Genomic DNA, 21,969 nt, shown 5'->3' with positions numbered 1-21,969 from the left:
GAATTAGATTAGGAAATGGGACGCTTAAAGTATTAAATCAGTTTTGCTACTTGGCGGGCAAAATAACTGAAGAGGGTCGAAGTAGAGAGGATATAAAATGTGGACTGGCAATGACAAGGAAAGCGTTTCTGAAGAAGGGAAATCTGTTAACATCGAGTGTAGATTTAAGTGTCAGGAAGTCGTTTCTTAAAGTATTTGTATGGAGTGTAGCCATGTATGGAAGTGAAACATGGACGACAAAATAGTTTAGATAAGAAGAGAGTAGAAGCTTTCGAAATGTGGTGTTACAGAAGAATGCTGAAGATTAGATGGGTAGATCACATAACTAATGAGGAGGTATTGAATAGAGTTGGGGAGAAGAGAAATTTGTGGCACAACTTGACTAGAAGAAGGTATCGGTTGGTAGGACATATTCTGAGGCAGCAAGGGATCACCAGTTTAGTACTGGAGGGTAGCGTGGAGGGTAAAAATGGTAGAGGGAGACTAAGAGATGAATACACTAAACAGATTCAGAAGTATGTAGGTTGCAGCAGGTACTGGGAGATGAAGAAGCTTGCACAAGATAGAGTAGCATGGAGAGTTGCATCAAACCAGTTTCTGGACTGAAGACCACAACAGCAACAAAAGTGAAGTTATTTTCCTTGCATTCGTTTCTATTGTCTTTCGACCGAAGAATGTGTGAACATAATGCAGTTTTAAGTTTGTTTTATCCGCTGCCGTACAGCAAGTACAGTTCAGGAACGATAGTACATTTTCATTATGCGCTACTAGTCCGCTGAGGCGTCCTTCAGAACAACGAATAGCAGAGTACGGAAGCACCTCACAGCGCTCCCACGCAAAACGGCAGTTGTGAAGTGATTGGGTAATAGTTATTGTTTAAAACATGTTTTTTTGGGGGGGGGGAGGGCGCATATAATATGATGTAGTTTGTGAGTGAAAACTTTCATATATTGGAACTTATTTGATACAAAGGCACTGCCAAACTCGTGGTAATCTTAAATTATAGTTCAACACCCATAGGCAATGACAGTCATTCATAATAGCCAGCTTATTGTAATTTAACGATTCCGTTACCAAGAGGATTACCAAACGGATTATCTGTGACATAATGCTCGCTCAAAAATCACACAATGTAACCATTACGACTGTTCGGTTTGCGATCACAGTCTGTATAACATGCCATGCGGATTTTGGTTACTCATAAGTCACAAATCGGAATTTCACGTTATCGTTTTTCTCACTCGTTCGCCTCCACTCTGCGGCACTGCACGGTCAAGTTTTAATCATTATTCTGCAAAATTATCACTTCTGTTCAGAAATCCTTATATCCGCATCCAAACATGATGATGCCTGAGTTTCGAACTGACTCTTTAGACTTCATACAGCAATTATTTAGCCCACAAAATACGCGCAACATACTGTCCTCTGATTCGCTGATACACATCACACCCTGTTCGATATTAGTATTGAACTGTGCAATCCCGCGTCATTTACATTTGACCAATCACAATGGCTGTTTTGAAGAATTTACTAAATGAACAAGTTTAGAAGATACCCAATTACCAAAATACATTACTGGCCATTAAAATTGCTACACAAAGAAGAAACGCAGATGACAAACGGGTATTCATTGGACAAATATATTATACTAGAACTAACATGTGATTACAGTTTCACGTAATTTGGGTGCATAGATCCTGAGAAATCAGTACCCAGAACAACCACCTCTGGCCGTAATAACGGCCTTGATACGCCTGGGCATTGAGTCAAACAGAGCTTGGATGACGCGTACAGGTACAGCTGCCCATGCAGCTTCAACACGATACCACAGTTCATCAAGAGTAGTGACTGGCGTATTGCGACGAGCCAGTTGCTCGGCCACCATTGACCAGACGTTTTCAATTGGTGAGAGATCTGGAGAATGTGCCACGGGTCATAACACATCTGAAATGTAACGTACACTGTTCAAAGTGCCGTCAATGCGAACAAGAGGTGACCGAGACTTGTAACCAATGGCACCCTATACCATCAGGCCGGGTGATACGCCAGTATGGCGATGACGAATACACCCTTCCAATGTGCGTTCACCGCGATGTCGCCAAACACGTATGCGACCATCATAATGCTGTAAACATAAGCTGGATTCATCCGAAAAAATGACGTTTTGCCATTCGTGCACCCAGGTTCGTCGTTGAGTACATCATCGCAGGCACTGCTGTCTGTGATGCAGCGTCGTCAAGGGTAACCGCAGCCACGGTCTCCGAGCTGCTGCAAACGTCGTCAACTGTTCGTGCAGATGGTTGTTGTCTTGCAAACGTCCCCATCTGTTGACGCACGGATCGGGACGTGGCTGCACGATCCGTTACAGCCATGCGGATAAGATGCCTGCCATATCGACTGCTAGTGATACGAGGCCGTTGGCATCCAGCACGGCGTTCCGTATTACCCTCCTGAAACCACCGATTCCATATTCTGCTAACAGTCATTGGATCTCGACCAACGCGAGCAACTATGTCGCAATACGATAAACCGTAATCGCGATAGACCTTTATCAAAGTGGAAAACGTGATGGTACACATTTCCCCTCCTTACACGAGGCATCACAACAACGTTTCATCAGGCAACGGCGGTCAACTGCTGTTTGTGTGTGAGAAATCGGTTGGAAACTTTCCTCATGTCAGCACGTTGTAGATGTCGCCACCGGCACCAACCTTGTGTGAATGCTCTGAATAGCTAATCAATTGTGTATCACAGCCTCTTCTTCCTGTCGGTTAAATTTCGCGTCTGTAGCGCGTCATATTCGTAGTGCAGCAATTTCAATGGCCAGTAGTGTAACTCCCTGTTTAACTAACAGAATTATCGCAAAATGTTACTTATTTTCCCAACCCACAAACCGGCTAGTTGTACATTACAAAATTCTTCAGAGCGTATAATTCACTTTCTCTGTACTCTCAGAGTTCTCACTTTAACGTGTACTCAGTTGGTAGACATGATGATATTCATTTATTATATTACTTCCCATCCACCCCATTTTTCACATTAATAAACAAATTAGCGTTACTTAATGACAGTCATAATAACCACAATAACTACAGTTCTGTTTCCAAAGTATGTTTTAACTACTTGATAATTTCATAATCCGTAAGAAACTGACCACTTTCGGCCACAGTCGTAACTGATCGCAGCTGGCTACTGGATCGGGGCAGGTCCGTCATGCGACAACCATGACCCACTGTCTGAAACTGTCCGCCAGCTACTGTCTTATTAGTTAACACAGGCGCGGTACGAAGCGCTACGCCTCATTCTGACACTCATTTCCGACAGGATCCACAAAGCTTAGCCTCCACGGTGTGTAGGCTACCGCTATGTAATAAAAAAATTGAATTTAATAGGAAAACCCAACGTAATACCAGGTCAATGTTCCCCGTAGCGTCCCCCTCCCCAGCCTGCATCCGTGCCTCTGTGCGTGTTTCGAGCAGCCGATCGCCTGGATCACTGCGTACCCGAACACGACCATCGATCTTGTGTAACAAGAAACGTGATTCACCCGACCAGGTCGTAAGTCTCCGTTGATTCATGATCCATTCTCGATGACCCCGTGCCTACTACAGTCGTAATTGACGATGTCGTTATGTCGACAAGAGAACACCCTACGTTCAACAATGCGCCCTGGACGGTATACTTAGAAATACTTGTGCCTGTACTCTGTCGTCAGTCTGCCACAAATCACCGACCTGCTCCGCAGAGTGGGCAGCACTCCGACCTCTTGGTTCTGTGTTGAGGAGCAGTCGTCTAACACCTTGTCAACTACTCGTCGCTTCACCGTCCATCAACCCCTTCCCGAAGATATTGACGACTGTAGTATGAGAACAGACGATCAGCTTCGGTGTTTTTAAGGTTTTTGTTCCCAGGCGCCGGGCCATAACAATAAGGCATTTTGTTAACGGATTTCCTTATTTTCATCGACGCTATAGTGATTCCCCATTCTTCTCTACTCGGCTTACAAACTTTCATTACTGCATCAAATGGCCCCAACGTCAGAAAGCAACATTCACTCTCGAAGTGGGCAGTGGTCATAATGTTCCAGGTCATCAGTACACAGGGGGTGGACAAAAACACGGAAATATAAAAAACACAACATATTATCATGGCTAATACCGTGTAGGCAACACGCTGGCGTTCAGAACAGCTTCCAGTCGTCGCGGAATGGATAAATACAGGTCGTGCACGATTTTCAAAGGAATCTGATACCATATATTATTATAACATATATTATTACCATCAAGTTTCAAATCGCTCAATGATCACCATTCAAAGATAAGAGAAATTAGAGCTCGTACTGAGGCGTTCAGACTGTCGGTTCTCCCTCGCGCGATCCGCGAGTGGAACAGGGGGGGGGGGGGGGGATATGACGGCGCGAATTGTGCCCTCCGCCACACACTGCTTGGTGGCTAGCGGAGTATATATGTAGATGTAGACTCTTCCTGAAAAAAGAGCTGAGCTCAGGTAAAGCTGAAGGAAGTAAATCACCATCACGCACCCTTCTCTCCAAAGTAGACCACAAAGGCTCAATAATATTGAGATGGTGGTAAGTGTGATCGCCAACCCGCCAGGGTAGCCGAGTGCGCTAACGCGCTGCTTCCTGGACTCGGGTAGGCGCGCCGGCCTCGGATCGAATCCGCCCGGCGGATAAACGACGAGGGCCGATGGGTGCCGCCCAGCCTGGATATGGTAGTTAGGCGGTTTTCCACATCCCGTTAGATAAATACCGGGCTGGTCCCCATGTTCCGCCTCAGTTAAACGGCTCGCAGACATCTGAATACTTTCGCCCTATTCCATGGATTACGCTCGACGCAGACAGCTGGGGTACACTAATTCCGTCCCAGGGGGTACAGGATGGCGGCAGGAAGGGCATCCGGCCATCCCTTAAACATTAACATGCCAAATCTGATTAACCATGGCTGACCCTGCGTAACTGCGGGACAAGGCTCAAGCGATCGATAGATAGGTGAGTTTGGTGGCCAGGAGAGATGCGACATTTTATCCTCGAGCTCAGAAAACCAGTCTCGGACGATCCGAAATGTGTGAACAGGAACCCTGTCTTCTTGCAACACAGCGTCATCACTGGGGAACAAACATTTTCCTATCGAATGGACCTAATGAACCATTATGGTCACACAGTCCTTGGCAATAAAGCTACCTTACAGAGCAACTATGAAGCCTGTGGAATACCGCAATATAGCTGCCCAAAACAGCACCAAACGCCAGCCATGTTTCACTCTTGTAACGCAAAAGGCCACACGATGGAAACAGTGTGAACCAAGACTCATACAGCAAAAATAACATTCTTCCATTGTGCCAAAATCGAGGTTTTATGGCTTCGGTACCACGTTTTCCTGTTACAGGCGTTTCCGTCACTGATGTGTGGTTTCGGGATTCCAGGTTGCACTGCAGTGATTTACTTATGGAGCTCCCTTCGTTGTTTTGTCGCTGACAGAATTCCCGAGTGCGACATTCAGTTCCGCAATGATTTTGCAGCTGTCCTCTTCAATGACCGTCTGTCACGATCACCCGACACACACTTTTGTCCGCGTTGTGGCTTATTGTATGATGTCTTCCGCTTTCTCTGTATGCGATAAGATTGGACAAGGTGCCTCTTCAAACACCAAATACTTCGACCTCCTTGGTCACGGAAGCATCCACCGTATGAGCACCAACAATTTGCACATGCTCGAATTTTCTTAGCTCAGACATAATGCACCACAGAACCTCGTTCTCACAACGGCCGACACTTGCAACGCATTGAGGACATTGCACAGGTGCCGTTCGGTCAAATACAACAGCGCCATCTTAAGGCTTAACGGCCTTGCCGTAGTGGTAACACCGGTTTCCGTCGGATCACCGAAGTTATGCGCTGTCGGGTTGGCCTAGCACTTTTGGATGGGTGACCTTCCGGTTTGCCGAGCGCTCATGGCAAGCGGGGTACTCTCAGCCCTTGAGGAAAACTGAGGAGCTGCTTGATTGAGAAGTGGTGGCTCCGGTAACGTAATCTGACATACGGCCGGGAGAGCGGTGTGCTGACCACATGACCCTTCATATCCGCATCCAGTGATGCCTGTGGGCTCAGGATGACACGGCGGCCGGTACCGTTGGGCCTTCCTTGGCCTGTTCGGACGGAGTTTAGTTTTAGTTTTATCTTAAGCCCTGGCTAACATCTGCATTTATTATCAAGCATGCATTTCTCGTGATGTTACAGTCTTTTTGTCCAATCCATGTACGTCCTCCTTTCTATAATATAGCACTTTTGTTCATCTTCCCTTCCGGTAGGAATGGGTGTAACGAAGTGTTCTTTCCGTCCTTCCCAAGCCTCACCTTCCCACACTACTTCAGGGAGAAAGTCGTGGTTGGGGTCTTGCCTTGTTCTTAATGTTGTGACGTATCAGGGTGGATGATTTATATTCGTTTCTTATTGGAAGAAGAGTTGGAGTGATGGTGTCTCCCACAATGTTTATCTACTATTTTCAATCAGTAAACCAACGGTCAGACGTATGGAAGCGTCAGTTACGTCTGAGCTTTTTTTTTCTTCTAATTGCCGTTTTACGTGTTCAGCGATTTCGTAGCTACGGGCGTGATAGAACATCTTATTAACATCACGTTATTTTTTCAACTAGGGAAACAAGCGACGAAAACGTTATGTGTGTGACGATCTACAGTCGAGCCAGTGGAAGACTGCTTCTTCACCACGACCAAAGGAAGCAAAACAGGTGAGAATCAACGTTAAAACAATTTTGGTTAGGTTTTTCAGCATGAAAGACCATATCACCATGATTTTGTTCCCCTAGTTACCATATTAACCAGAAAAACTATCTTCAGGTGCAAAAACGTTTAAGCGAGTTGCTATACAAAAAGGATAACCTGCACTGTGACGTTCGGACTGTCTAGTGCATCACGACAATGTTCCAGGCCGTAAAGCTTTTAGGTAGAGAAGAAGAACAATTTTCCTCCTCACCGTCTTTTTCCTCTACGATTTCGTTGGCAATTGTGGGACTTCTTATATGGTGAAGCCACTTCCGACGTGGCTCCATACCAACACCTCACCACACTTGGGCACACACAAAATCCTGTGAAGAGCGCTGCACTGTCTTCTCGGTGCGGCATTTCAGTTTCGCGTGTCTGTGCATCAACTTTCAAACCAATTTTAGAGACATGTGAGAAAATCCACCTCCCTCAATCTATTAAATACAACAAGTCACCATAAAATAGCAAATTCCTCAGTTATACTCATGATCGTGCCCAGCATGATCTGTACTTTTTGTGGTTGACCACACGTGGTGTTTAATTTTCTTCATCCTCGGTGTGTTCTCGCCGCCCCAAAACCGCACTGACTGACAGAGTTGTTCCTGAGGGGGATCGTGCCAGATTTTGCCAAATAGCGCGTTAGATCGTCAAAATCCCGAGATGGTTGGAGGGGTCTGCCCAAAATGTTCCAAATATTCTCAATTAGGGATAGATCTGGCGACGTTTCTGGCTATGTTAAGGTTTGGCAACCACGGATACAAGTTAGTTATTTAGATAGTTAGTCAATTACATGTTCCATAGATCATTAGAGCAATCCTTTTGTCGAGATGATGTGGAACGAATCAGTTTACGGGGTATGAGCACGTTAATTTTTAGCTTTGCTCACGAAACTACAATTAAAAACAAGTTCTTTTTTGTTTGTACAGGCAGCCTGTTTTAAAAAAAATTCGTCTGATCAAAAGAAGAATTTTAGGTTAGATTTAAAACATGCTTATTACCTGTCAGACATTTTATGTTATTGAGCAATCGACAAAAATGTTGTTGCTGTTTGTTAGACTCCTTTCTGAGCCAATGATAGCTAGTGTTGTAGGTATGAATATCACTGTTCTCAAATAGTGATGGATTGGCGAGTTCATGTATTGCCATAGTAGAATTAACATACCTAAAGCCTCGAGTGGAAATATGCAAACAATGTCAGAAAATTGATTCGTTTGTTTCCAAAACCAGCCCAAGACTAACAATCGTAGACGAGCAAAAGTAGCTGAATTTAATTGTCTGGTTCAAGCTTCCATCAATGTGTACAGCCAAAAATTTGAAGCATTCTAAGCTATTTACCGTATTTTTACGAACTCGTGTCCATGTGCAATAATTATTGGTATGATTATATTTGTTGTACAGAACTGAATATAGTTCTCAAAATCTTTGTAGAGTCCATTTTCAGAGAACCACTCAATAATTCTGCGAAAACCATCATTTACAGTCTATTCTGTTGCTTTCCTTATTGTAACGATAGTGTCGTCCGTAAAAAATACCAACTCTGCCTGTTCAGTGTTAAGCAGGTCATTCACATATACAAGGAATAGGAGTGGACCCAAAAGTTGAGCCCTGTGGGACTCTTTTTGTGATTTCTCCCCAGTCCAGCGTTGTTTGAATTATTCAGGACAACATTTTGCATTTGGTAAGTATGATTTAAACTAGTGTGTGGAAAGCCGTCAACTACATAAAAGTTAAGTTTTCTGAGAGAGTAACATGATCTACTCTATCAAACGCCTTGGAAAGATCACAAAAAATACTAAGTGGTGATATTTTATTATTTAAGGTTTGTAATATTTGGTGAGCGAATGTATAAATGACATTCTTAGTCAAGGAACTCTTCTGGAATGCAAACTGTGATATGCTAAATAAATTGTTTCTACTTATACGTAGGATTAGCCTTGAGTACATTAGTTTTTCGAATTGTTTTGGAGAAAGTTGTCAGTAAGGAAGTTGGCTCATAACCATTTAAGTGTTTCTTGTCACCCTTATTGGATATCCTCCTGAGCATATAGTGCCAAATTCTGTCCAACTGGTGCATTATATGGTCAAAATTCCGATATGTTGGAGGGCCCTGTCCATAATACTTCAAAAGTTCTCAATTTGGGAAAGATCTGGCGACCTTGGTGGCCAAGGTAAGTTTAGGCAAGCACGAATAGAAACAGTGTGCGGGTGGGCATAATTTTGGTGTAATGTAAGCTCAGGATGACTTTCCATAAATCGCAACAGAACAGGCCACTGAATACAGTAGATGGATGGCAACCAAAGTGGTCTTACTATGTAAAGAATTGGGACCCCAGGTTATCACTTCTGGTTGTCGAGCCGTATGGCGAGTGACAGTCAGGTTGATATGCCACCGCTGTCCGGGACGTCTCCAGACACATTTTCGGTCTGGAATCTGGCTGGGGCCTCTCGGCGGGCCGCGGCTCGTTGGCGGCCGTATGGTGCCGAACGTTAGCTGCGGATCAGGGACTGCATGGCTAGTAATTCTATGGTGACGCTGTCTTGATGAAGGAGACATGCCGGGAGTGGCAAAGATGGTGGACTTTGTGAAACCTTAATGGCAGACGTTTCACAGATCATATAGGAATTCATAGCAGCCAGAGGAATCATGATACATCAAAAACAAAAATTTACATTACCATTATTTGCACGACGATTCTGATGGTGTAATCAGATTTTCAATATCTTTATTAGTTTAAAGTTTAGTATCTGACAATAATTTATACAAGTAACACCCAGCAACAAATTTCCAAAATCTAAACGGTTCAACCGATTTTGTCGATCGATGTGCCTTCATGAAGCTATTAGTGTAAACCTAAATTGGTATATACTACAGGCATGTAACTTGAATAGTACATGAGTTATTGGAGCTCAAAGTGGCCGATTACTATCGATCGCGTCAGGCCCTAAGTACCCCACAGTTACACGAAAAAACGGTAGCAGCATGCTTACAAACATATATATTCATCTATGTCTTTGTTTATATCCGATATAAACTATTCATGAAGAAACTGATCAATTATTTACTGTGTTTTAGAAAGCACAGAGACATTAGGCTACTGGCCTACCTTTTGTTGCTATTCCTTTGATATATGTTTATTTAATTTGTTTGTGTATTGAATAATGTGTGTTAGAGTGTGTTTATGGTCCAGCCGTAGGAATATTATTTAATTTCAAGTTATTTAAATGTAAATCCAGAATTTCGAATGTGTTTCATTATGTTTGTGAACGTGCGTTGGCTTGGAGACAGGGCGGGATCGTTCTAGCCAATCACAGCGAACGTTCCAAAAGGAAACGTGGAGAGACTGTATGGAGGTGGGGGAGGAGCATCATTTCGAGAGGGGACAGAGGAGTTCTGGGGAGTGCAGGAGAGGGCACGGGAGAGTCCTGGACAGTACGGCGCGACGGACGCACGGTCGCGGGAGATAGAAATATTTCGTAGTGTCGACTTGTGCACTTGTGAGATTTCCGTGGCTTCTGCAGTAAAGAGGTAGTATGCGTTTAGAAGTGACTATCTCGCGAGCTATGCATTTGTTCATAAATAATAAGACAACGAAGCCAGCCAAAACTTTAATATTTCAACTCTGAGTCAGAGGGTACATAGTTGAGGGCCACACCACTGATAATTTAATTTGAAAGCACGCAGATCTCACTGACTAGAGTAGAATTCGTGTTCATTGCTGAGCACCGCTTCGAACTGAACTGCGATGATCAGTAAAGACGTGTATGGAGACGGCCCCGAGAGCGGTGGGGTGCGACACGACACCCAGGAGCGACGGGCTGGTGTGGCATTTGTTTGAATAGCAGAATCACTTTGGTTGTCAGCCGCGGCACTATTACAGCACAGCGGTATGTCGACAGAATTCTACGTCCCCTTTTGTTGTCCTTCATGGTGAGCAGTCCTGTGCTTACATTTCAGCAAGATAGTGCCCGCCCGCAGTTCCTACTGCTTGTATCCATGGTTGTCAAACCTTAATTTAGCCAGAAAGGTCGCCAGATCTCTCCCCAGTTTCGCAAAATCTGGCACGATACCCCTCAGAAACAACTCTATCAATCAGTGCCAAGCAGAATAATAGCTTGGAGAAAGGCCAGAACCAGATCAACTTGTTACTGACTAGCTCAATTTGTGAAGCTCTTTCTCTTGAATAAATCATCTGATTTTTCTGAAATTTTTATCATTTGTTTGTCTGTATATGTACATCATATCTCTCAAGTTCCGTCTAATTCGGATAATTTCTTCGTGGTGCGTCTTTTTTGTCTTAGAGTGTATAAAAGGTAGTAAAATGAAAACGAGACGAATGAAAATAAGTAAATAAGCTATTTATTACTTCAGAAGTAATCGCTATAACTATTAATATATTTATGTCACTTTGGTAGAAGACGGTCAATACCTTCTTAGAAAAATGTTTGCGTTTGCCTAGGAACCATGACTGTAGCAGGCCTCTTTGTCCAAAACAAATCGGGCTTGCCCTCTTGCTGTTTCGATTACGCTGCAGAAGTTTCTCCCTTACACGTTCTCCGTAATCCCGATCTCTCCTCATGCGATTTCTATGTTTTTGGGCCCTGAAGAAAAGCATTCGTGTCCGTCAGTTTGCTTCGGATGAGGAGATGGACACCTAGATACAATCATGGTTTCTTATGCAACCGGAAACATTTTCCCATGAAGGTATCGACCATCTTGTTTCACAGTTGGATAGACTTATTAACAGTTATGGCGATTACTTTTCAAATAATAAACATTGTACTTCCTTTTTTCCTGTGTGTCTCATTTTCATTTGACAGCCGCTTATGTAGTCCTAGTTTCTTCTCTTATTGTTAATACTGATTCTTAAGTATCTCTTAAATATGCTTCCGCGGGACTATTGACGGCTTTCTTCCAGTGTTTACCAGTTCATGGTTTTCGACATTTCCGTGCTGTCATTCCTCGAGTCTAATTTGTGACCTTTCGTCCTGTTCTCGTTTGCGGATGTTCAGTATCCACTATTGGTATGGGTCCGACGCACTTGAACAATATTGAAGGATGTCTCAGACAAGTGTCTCGTAAGCAATCTCTTTGGTAGGCTGCATTTTCCCGGTATGGTATTCTAGCAAAGCAGCGAAGACAGTTATGAATTATCCTATTAGACCATTCTATTTTAAAATAGGAAAAGGAAACTGGGATTATAGGTCAACGTCCCGACGACAGCGCCGTGATTAGAGACGGGGCACAAGCTCAGATTAGGACAGGATGAGGAAGCGAGGCTGCCGTGCTCTTTCCAGAGCAACCATTCCGGCATTGGCCTGCAGCGATTTAGGGAAATCACGGAAAATCTAAATCTCGATGGGCGGACGCGAATTTGAACCGTCGTCCTCTCCGATGCATGTCCAGTCTGCTAACCACTGCGCCATCTCCCTCAGTCACTCTGTTTCATATCCCCGCAAGTTGTTGAATTGACTGATTCCAGCTGTGACACACTAATGCCGTGGTCGTATGTTCAAGTTTCTTTATTAAGTGCGCAGTTCATCATTTCTAAACATTTAAAGCAAGTTGCTGATCTTAGCATCACTTTGAAATCTTTGCGTCTGGATAATTGTCCAGTTTTTTTCAGATAGTATTTTATTATAGGCAATATGCAGATAGGTTGAGAGTATTGTTAATGCTGTCTGCCAAGTCATAAGTAGGGGGAAATATTTTGTTGGGACGCCCACCTACACAGAGAGAAATGAGTAGAACGATCTGAAGGTGGTTCGATGAACCTTCTTGCAATCTCTTAAGTGTTAATTGCTGAGTAATCAATTACCTGTCGCTGTAGATTTTGAGTGTACAGCATGATCAGCAAGAAGTCGAACTCTCCTCCGTGGGTCACATCTGAAACTACTTGTACTCTCGTTGATGACTCTCCATCCAAGGTAACGTGCTGCGTCCTCCCCAACCGAACTTCTGAGTCAAGCAATAAATTTCATTTGAAACTTCGTATGGTCACAGTTTCATTAATTAATTGTTGGCTCGCTTAATGACCTGGAAGAGAAAATTACAGAAATTCGAGTTTCCAAGGCGGCTTAGGGATTGTATTTGTTAGAGCGCACTATCCAATAAAGATACTACTTTACGAAGTCCGAATGTCATGGATGTGGAATGAAATACTAACGAGAGATAGAAACGTTGGTGAGCGGGGTATCTGAAAAAGTGAAGTTGTTTCTTGCGTCAGCAGCTTCCAGAGGGCAGCAACCAGCACAGCGAACGCTGCACCGGTGTCGAGTTCTGCCTTGAGTCTAGCTCTGTCTTACGGTACGTCTCGGCACACACGGATGCGCGCAGAGAGGTGTGCGCGGGCACGGAGGAGGCGAAGTGGAAGCAGTCGCTATCGGCATTCCGCGCAGGCGCTGCGTGGGCGCGGGAAGTCTACCTATCGGCCTCCCAAAGGCCGGCGCGGCGCGCGCCTTGCGCAACCGTTCCTCTGTCACGCCGCGTCGTGCACTCTTCCGCCACTCGCTCCTCTTTTCAGACCTGCCCGCCGGGAAGCCCGGCACCTGTCAAGCCTTGACCGTTCCTCATTCCGCTTGACGGCACATTATTGCAATGTCGTCATCTTAACTCTCCTGGCAGGACAAGACTGATAACAGTACTAAACCGAGACAGCTGGACTCAAACAGAAAGTATTCGTCTACGTATCCCGCCGTACGCACTAGCACCTCTGCTACTCCTAAGCAGCATTTCTTTGACGTACGAACCAAGTTCTGAATCTCAAAACATTCGCCACGGTTAGTCCCAGAAAGGTTCCTCTAAGCACCGTACAGGAACCCAGTACAGACAAGTTTAGGAGCGAACTATTGCCGTGCAAACGTTACATTGACCTCGTATTCAAGAGGAGCAAGATTCACACCTCCATCCGGCATCGTCATGTAATCTTTCCGCGGATTCCTTAAATCATTTCAGGTGAATGCTGGGGTAGTTCCTTCAGTAAAGCCACGTCCTGTTGTGTTTCTAGCTTCGTTTACGGGGAATAGTTGTATGCTTTTAATTTACATCTCGAAGTTCTGGTTCTTCTGTTATTATTATTATTATTATTATTATTATCGTATGCATCAATTACGTAATACACATTTAGCAAAACAAAGAAATATATATAAAAATGAACATGTGAAATTATATGTAGTACACAAGTTTTAAAACGGCTCAGACTTCACTCGGATGTTGATGGACTCGATCCAGCGGAGTGCCTCGTGGGATGCTTGATGGAGCTTCTCAGTGCCACCAGGGAAGCGTCTGATTGGACAGTCATTCACAATGTGGCTCATTGTTGGGGTGTCACCACAGTCACATACACAGTGTCACTTGAAAAGCCCCACTTATGCATGTTGTATTTGCACCTACCCTCTTCAGTCCGATATCTGTTTAACTGCACCCACACCTCCCTTGGTTGGTGGAAGCCTGGAACTGGAACTGTTGGATTGTCTACAAGTTCGTGGTTTCGGGTTCTTGTAGCTTGACACTCACGTTTCCACTCTGCGTCCTGGTCGAATCCTGTGGATAGCATTTGGACTCCCATTTCATATGCTGCTGTTCTAGATTTGAGGCACAACTTCTGTTGTTGCCGGTGATGTGGCCGAGCGGTTTTAGGCACTACAGGTCCGAATCCTGCCTCGGGCATGGATGTGTGTGATGTCCTTAGCTTAGTTAGGTTTAGGTAGTTCTAAGATCTAAGGGACTGATGACCTCAGATGTTAAGTCCCATAGTGCTCAGAGCCATTTGAACTATTTGAACAACTTCTGTTGTGCTTGGCAAACGGACGTTGCATCAAATCGAACTGTGATTTATTGACGTGTTTTAGACGTATGAAGTACCAGTGCTACAAAATCGGCCTGTAATATTTTGACATAGATACGAAGGCAAAAATACCAAAGATTCATTTTTTCCTTCAAAAACATGATTTACAGAGTATAGCATCAATGTCTCCATCGATTATCTGCCAGGAAGAGAAGCTCTACGGCCTCTGATACAAGCACTCGTGCGCCTGCCATAGGAATGTCTCGATATGTGTCGTAACTAATTAGTACAAGAGAACTTTTTCCTTGTTCGAAGTCTAGCGACGTTTTACCGGCGCTCATGCTAATCTCTGTATTCAGTGATGGAAGGCCACTAGAGGCGCTCTGGCACCACAGGGACTTTTGTATTCCACACTATTTGATTAAAAATATTCAGACGCCCGTATGTACTGTGGAACTGACCACTACATGTCACGAGAGGCGGAACCACCAGTGTAAAAGGAGGCGGGGAATACTGCGTTATCAGCAAAGAAGCAGTAACAACAGAATCTGTTCGTCAGGAGAGCTCAGTGATTTCGAACGTGAATTAGTCATTGGATGTCAGCTGACTAACACATCCATCAGGGACGCCTTCCAAAGATGCCCAAGCAACTGCTCGTGATGCGATTATCAAGTGGAAACGCGAAGAAACTTCCACAGTTACTCCAAAACCAGGTATATCTCACGTTCTGACGTACTGCGACGCGTCGAGGATCACGGAGGGTGGTTCTCAAAACTCATCTCAAATCAGCGGAAGAAATCACTTCTCAGCTGCAAAGTACTACCAGCAGTCCAGGTAGCACAATGACGGTGCGCTGGTTCACCAGTTTCTCGTTGGACACACGTTTCTGCAGCCAGTACCAAGCGACACTCGTGGCATGAGGAGTGGCGCCAATGGTCAGTCGATGACTGGAAACGAGTGATGCATTATGACGAATCACGCTTGATCTGTGGCAGTCTGATGGAAGAGTTTGAATTCGGCGAATACTTGGAGAACGTTACCTACCACCTGGTCTAGTGCCACAGTGGCTTACGGAGGACGTGGTGTTACGGTATGGGAGTGTTTTTTTGTCCTTAAGGTGTGGGTCTATTATTGTGCTTACGAAAACTCTAAATGTGGAAGTATATGAACACATTTTACAGCTTGTGTACCACGTTTAATAGAGGAACAGTTCGAAAACGATGAGTGTTGTATCAGCATGGCAATGGACCTTGCCATAAATCGGCATCTATTAGGCAGCACAGTAATTTTACTCAAACGGACTGCCTTGTCTAGAGTCTCAACCTGAAGCCAGTGGAGCGTGTTTGGGATGAGTCAAAACGTCGACTTTGCTAGAGACCCCGGTTTCTGTGGTTTCAGCTATTGAGGAAGAATGGACTGCCATCCCCCCGCCCCCCCCCCCCCCCCCCCCCCGAGACATTCAGGCAGCTCATTGACTGTCCCCAGTAGAGTTGAAGCCGTCGTAAAGCAGAAGGGTGGAAGCACCCCATGTTAATGTCCACTAACAGGTGTCCACATACTTTTAGTTAGATAGTGTATAGCGAGGGCGTGGCCCTAGGTGGCATGGTTGATTATCTGTTGTATCTGATAGACGGATATCGTGTCGGACAACAGTTGGTCAGTCTTTCATTACAAGTGAGCTTACTGACGGGGACGTTATCTAGGCATGTTGAACTAAGCACTTGATCCACGCAGAAGCGCCTTTACGCGAATGAGGAACTCCTTTAGACTCTTGGCGTAGTGTCTCTACTTGACATCCCACGTGCCACTTGCCTAGTGCGGTAAATGTATGTAGACTTCATGTCTTGTCCACCCTGCGGGCGAATGTGATTCAAACGGCCGGCACAAGGTCTGACAACTCCAGGGTCACTGTCCCACTCTACGAAGGGACAGTTTATCCAAATCAACACTTTTCACTAGTTCAGTTATGCCTTGATGTACACTGTAAACCGCAGCCAGAATACTTCACATTGCTGCCGGTGTAAGCCGCCAATCTTTTTTCTCCTTATCTTTACAATCTTTCAGAAATTGTTCGTTTACTCTGTATTGTCGTAATTCTGCCTTTACCGCGTTTCTTGCAATCCGTAAGTCGTTTGCAAGCTACTTTACGGTTAATGGTCGCGATAAAAATAAGAGAAATTAACCCATTATCTGGAAATGATTTGTAAATTTCCCAAAAAAAGAAGTTTTTCCTAGTAAATGTAGCTATCTGAATATAATGGACCACTTACATTAATTCACTTCCATTTATTTTAAGAAATACAGGATTTTGCTTGTAAGCAATGAAGTCATTCCAGTGACTAAAATATTACTATCGTTTTGTCTAAATTATAGCAGAGAAACCCGTAAATATTTTATAAAAGGGAACTGACTAAGCTTGCATAAAAGTTTTCCCTTGTTCACATTGTCATATATATATACAGGATCACACTGTCCCTAAACCTCAAATACGAATTCCAAGGTTGCCCTCCCGGTCTTCCTTGAGCGTCCAATATCTTTCTGACCAACAGAACAATGCCTTTTTTTTGCGGCCTTTTGCCTCTTATTCGTAAAAGATGCTCATACTAGTTTTTTTTGTCTTGTTTCTTTTCATTTATATTAAATGTATTTACTTGCTATCCGATGTTGACGTTTAGTATTTCTTTTCTAAGGTATATCCAACTGTTTTTATCGCGTATTTCATTTCCTCTGGTTCAATAGCTCTCTGTTCTTTCTTTTTTAGAGACCAATTTTCACAACCAAAAATCAGCGTAGCCACTAGCAACTCTTAATGAAATTTCATATGTAAGTCTTCCTTCATTCGCGACAGAAAAAAAAGAGAAATGAGACGTGTTGTCTGGTGACGTACGGGAGGTCACAGTTCTCGTGTAACCTGCTATGTATGTACCATCTGGTGACAAAACACCCCGCTGCGAAGTTATACGGTGCCATCTATGCGTAGCCAGTGGATGACTGAGAGTAACAAAGCCAGTTACAATGCGTTCGTATTCACAGTGCTCACACAATGTTCGTGGGAAATCGGTGTTTCTTGAGCGCAGCATCGTAAATTATGAGTTAGTAGAGAAACTCTTAAAGTATGTCTAAAAAGAAATTACAATACGACTAAAATAATGTAGAATCGACAAACAGCACAAATAACAGCAAATTAGCTACTAGACCATAAAACCAGTTGACTAGTACTGATATTTGGGACAGTTGAAACGAAGGAGTGAGTAGATAGCAAAGGAAAGAAACCAAAGTGTGGAACTGGCTAGGAGTGAAAGAAGATAAGCGTTTAACGTCCGATCGACGACCAGAGCAAAGACTTCGTTTACAGAAGGTTGGAGAAGCAAATGGGCCCTGTCCTTACAAAGAAACCATGCCGGTATTTGCCTTAATCGATACAGGAAAATGATGGAAATTCTAAACCGGTATGGGAACACAAACAGTCATCATCCTTGGTAGGAGACCAATGTCTTACTATTGTCCATGCTCGCTCGCTGACTAGCTTGGAATGCTTTTGGGAAAATCAAAATTCATTAAAAAAAGAAATAAAAAAATTAAAAAAAAGACGGAGGGTTGCTCAACGAGCAATAGAGAAACGCTAAGCGGGAGTTACTGCGTACGGTTTCTGTCATTGTTTCAGCAGCTAGCGATGCCAGACACACAGTAACGGCTCATTATTTAAAACTCTCACACCTCTGCAAGGCGGCAGTAGAAGCCACCACCTCCACTTTCAGATGCGGCAATCGTAGCCACAACCTCCACTTTAAGATTCGGTAGTCGAAGCCACCACCTCCACTTACGATGCAGTGACGGTACGTACCACGAGACTACAGACTTCACTTATTGGGTATGTTGTACCATTAATACTCACAACATTATTTCCTCGTGTCGCCTGTGAATGAAGCCGGTAAATGACGATGGTCCAGGATTCGAGTCTCGATCGGGAGCTCAGTTTTGATTTTTCAGGAAGTTTTCAACAATTGTATGAGTTTATAGGCGCTCCAGCTGTTTCATCTTCAACGTCGAACCCTAACTCTGTGCTTTTACATTTAAACGAAAGTGACCGGAGAATAGAAGTCGTCTTTCTTTGCCCATTTACTGGAAACTTTGACGAGTATCTTAGAAATAATATCGTACTTGCTAGTGACAGCACTAGCGCGGCACCTCTCAATCCGTTGTATTTATTTCTTCTGTGAGACTGTTGTTGTATAGTAAACACTGAAACACATTAAAAGATAGATTTGAGTCAGGGATAGTGAGAATTGTTCAAATAAATCGATATCTTCCATGTCGTCTCCGCTCAGCGTAAAGCGATATCTTACACATAACAGCGAACGAAACCGTGGCATTGACATCTACATCTACATCTACATGACTACTCTGCAATTCACATTTAAGTGCTTGGCAGAGGGTTCATCGAACCACAATCATACTATCTCTCTGCCATTCCACTCCCGAACAGCGCGCGGGAAAAACGAACACCTAAACCTTTCTGTTCGAGCTCTGATTTCTCTTATTTTAGTTTGATAATCATCCTACCTATGTAGGTTGGGCTCAACAAAATATTTTCGCATTCGGAAGAGAAAGTTGGCGACTGAAATTTCGTAAATAGATCTCGCCGCGACGAAAAACGTCTTTGCTTTAATGACTTCCATCCCAACTCGCGTATCATATCTGCCACATTCTCTCCCCTATTACGTGATAATAAAAAACGAGCTGCCCTTTTTTGCACCCTTTCGATGTCCTCCGTCAATCCCACCATGTAAGGATCCCACACCGCGCAGCAATATTCTAACAGAGGACGAACGAGTGTAGTGTAAGCTGTCTCTTTAGTGGACTTGTTGCATCTTCTAAGTGTCCTGCTAATAAAACGCAACCTTTGGCTCGCCTTCCCCACAATATTATCTATGTGGTCTTTCCAACTGAAGTTGTTCGTAATTTTAACACCCAGGTACTTAGTTGAATTGACAGCCTTGAGGATTGTACTATTTATCGAGTAATCGAATTCCAACGGATTTCTTTTCGAACTCATGTGGATCACCTCACACTTTTCGTTATTTAGCGTCAACTGCCACACCATACAGCAATCTTTTCTAAATCGCTTTGCAACTGATACTGGTGTTCGGATGACCTTACTAGACGGTAAATTACAGCATCATCTGCGAACAACCTAAGAGAACTGTTCAGATTGTCACCCAGATCATTTTATATAGATCAAGAACAGCAGAGGTCCCAGGACGCTTCCCTGGGGGACACCTGATATCACTTCAGTTTTGCTCAATGATTTGCCGTCTATTACTACGAACTGCGAACTTCCTGACAGGAAATCACGAATCCAGTCGCACAACTGAGACGATACCCCATAGGCCCGCAGCTTGATTAGAAGTCGCTTGTGAGGAACGTGTAACGCCGGAAATGCATATCCTTCTATTTCCATCTATTGTACTATAGATTTTTCCTTATTTTGTCACCCGAAGATATGACATTTCTGTGTCTTTATATATTGTAATTGTTTTACTATTTGTATATATTTATGCATTTATGTCGATTTATAATTGGTTTGTTTTGTGAATATTATTTGTATTTATACGCTGGGTCTGGCCTAGGGAAAACTATGCTATCGAACGAACACATCGATAGGTCGTGTGGAGAACCCAAGTGTTTAGGATCTTTGGTAGTGTTAACTCTACCGCGTGGAGCGCGGGCAGAGCAGAGGGGAGTCTGGCTGGGGTGGTGCAGTGGAGCAGGTGTGTTGTGTGACGCTCCCGCGAGTTGCCGCGCTTTCGGGGTTGGGCAGCATGTAATTGCGCTCGACTTGCTATGATAGTCTCTGACACGGTGTCGCGAACGGGAAGCATCAGCTGGCGCACATCAAGAGCCCGTTTCGCCAGGTGACCGTGTCGAGAAGAAGGCGCGCCAACATCCAGCTTCTGCAACAGCGACGGCCGACAATGAGTGACTGTCGCCACCTCCTCGATCGACGGCTTCAAACCTCCAATCAACCAACAAGGAAGACTGGAAGCGCGTAAAGTTTTAGAACTGTATGGCAGACCTCAGCTTTTCAAACTGTTCCATTTTCATAACTAAATTACAGCAACGTAGCATGAACCTTTGTTGCTCATTGTCCCAATTGCATTACCAAGCAGGGTCCCTTCCTTTTCCGGAATGAACCCGAATGTCGTTGAAATTCAAACGGCAGCATCATTCGATTTCACTGCTTTAATTTCAAAGTTCAGTTAAGGTATTCATAGCTGGCTACAATATTTAGATTAAACAGTCACAAATTAAGAGTGCGAGTTTTGTTACCGTATTTTAGCTTACCTGTGACCGCAGCTCAGCTTGGTACGTACTAAATTTTACTATTGTTAATTGTTCAGAATCATTTAATTCAAGATCAAAGTTAAATCTCTTATTTCTAAATTGCGTAGATTCAAGTAGCTTTTGAAATGATTGTTGAGGTAGTCCAAGACTAACCGTATTTTACTGAATTTCGATGTGCTTCAGAAAGAAAGCTCACTATTAACTTCAGTCACTAAATTAACTTTCGATTTTCCGGTTTTATTAATTCTTTTGCTAAATTAAGTCAGAGTGTAGCGAAATTTATTACTTCCGACAAACTTTCAGTTTTCACACTACACGTGTCAACCTTCAGTTGCCACGCTTCTAGTGCTAATTATATGTGTAATAACCTTTCTTTTTCAGTTACTATAGTAATTGTCCTTAGGACTGGCGACCGTAATTTCCCCCAAATCTCAAATATCTAATTACCGCTAGTTAATTGTTAACGTAACGGCCGCACATTTACTTTCTTTATTAACTTTACCCCTTTTCAAAATTAATTTCCACCAGTTTCATTTGCATTTTTCCTTTCATTTAGATGTAACCCTTTCCTCCCTCTTTACCGACAAATTAACTTCGGTGACGATTGCTTTTCCCAAATTTCCATTAGGTACACGCGGTTTAATTTTTCACTGTCATTAAGGTCGATAAGTGAGGGGGAGGTTACGAACGGTGTCAAAAGCTTTCCAGAAATCCAGAAATACGGAATCAACTTGAGATCCCCTGTCGATAGCGGCCATTACTTCGTGCGAATAAAGAGCTAGCTGCGTTACACAAGAACGATGTTTTCTGAAACCACGCTGATTACGTATCAATAGATCGTTCCCTTCGAGGTGATTCATAATGTTTGAATACAGTATATGCTCCAAAACCCTACTGCAAACCGACGTCAATGATATAGGTCTGTAGTTCGATGGATTACTCCTACTACCCTTCTTAAACACTGGTGCGACCTGCGCAATTTTCCAATCTTTAGGTACAGATCTATCGGTGAGCGCACGTTTACGTGCGGGTGCGTACGCTG

At 43.7% G+C, this 21,969-nt stretch overlaps 1 protein-coding gene across 1 annotated transcript in view; it reads left to right on the top strand.

Annotated features, from left to right (window-relative positions):
• Window positions 1-21,969, top strand: part of LOC124775766 (uncharacterized protein C1683.06c-like) — a 227,114-nt gene that overhangs the window by 41,705 nt on the left and 163,440 nt on the right. Inside the window, exon 2 of the mRNA XM_047250598.1 lies at window positions 6,672-6,764. Within this exon, the coding sequence (XP_047106554.1) occupies window positions 6,672-6,764 (93 nt within the window). The remainder of the gene's footprint in view (window positions 1-6,671; window positions 6,765-21,969) is intronic.

Source organism: Schistocerca piceifrons, chromosome 2, assembly GCF_021461385.2.
Source record: "Schistocerca piceifrons isolate TAMUIC-IGC-003096 chromosome 2, iqSchPice1.1, whole genome shotgun sequence".
Classification (NCBI taxonomy): Eukaryota; Metazoa; Arthropoda; class Insecta; order Orthoptera; family Acrididae; genus Schistocerca; species Schistocerca piceifrons.
Note: the sequence above shows the minus strand (reverse complement) of the source record. Positions and strands in the feature narration are given on the sequence as shown.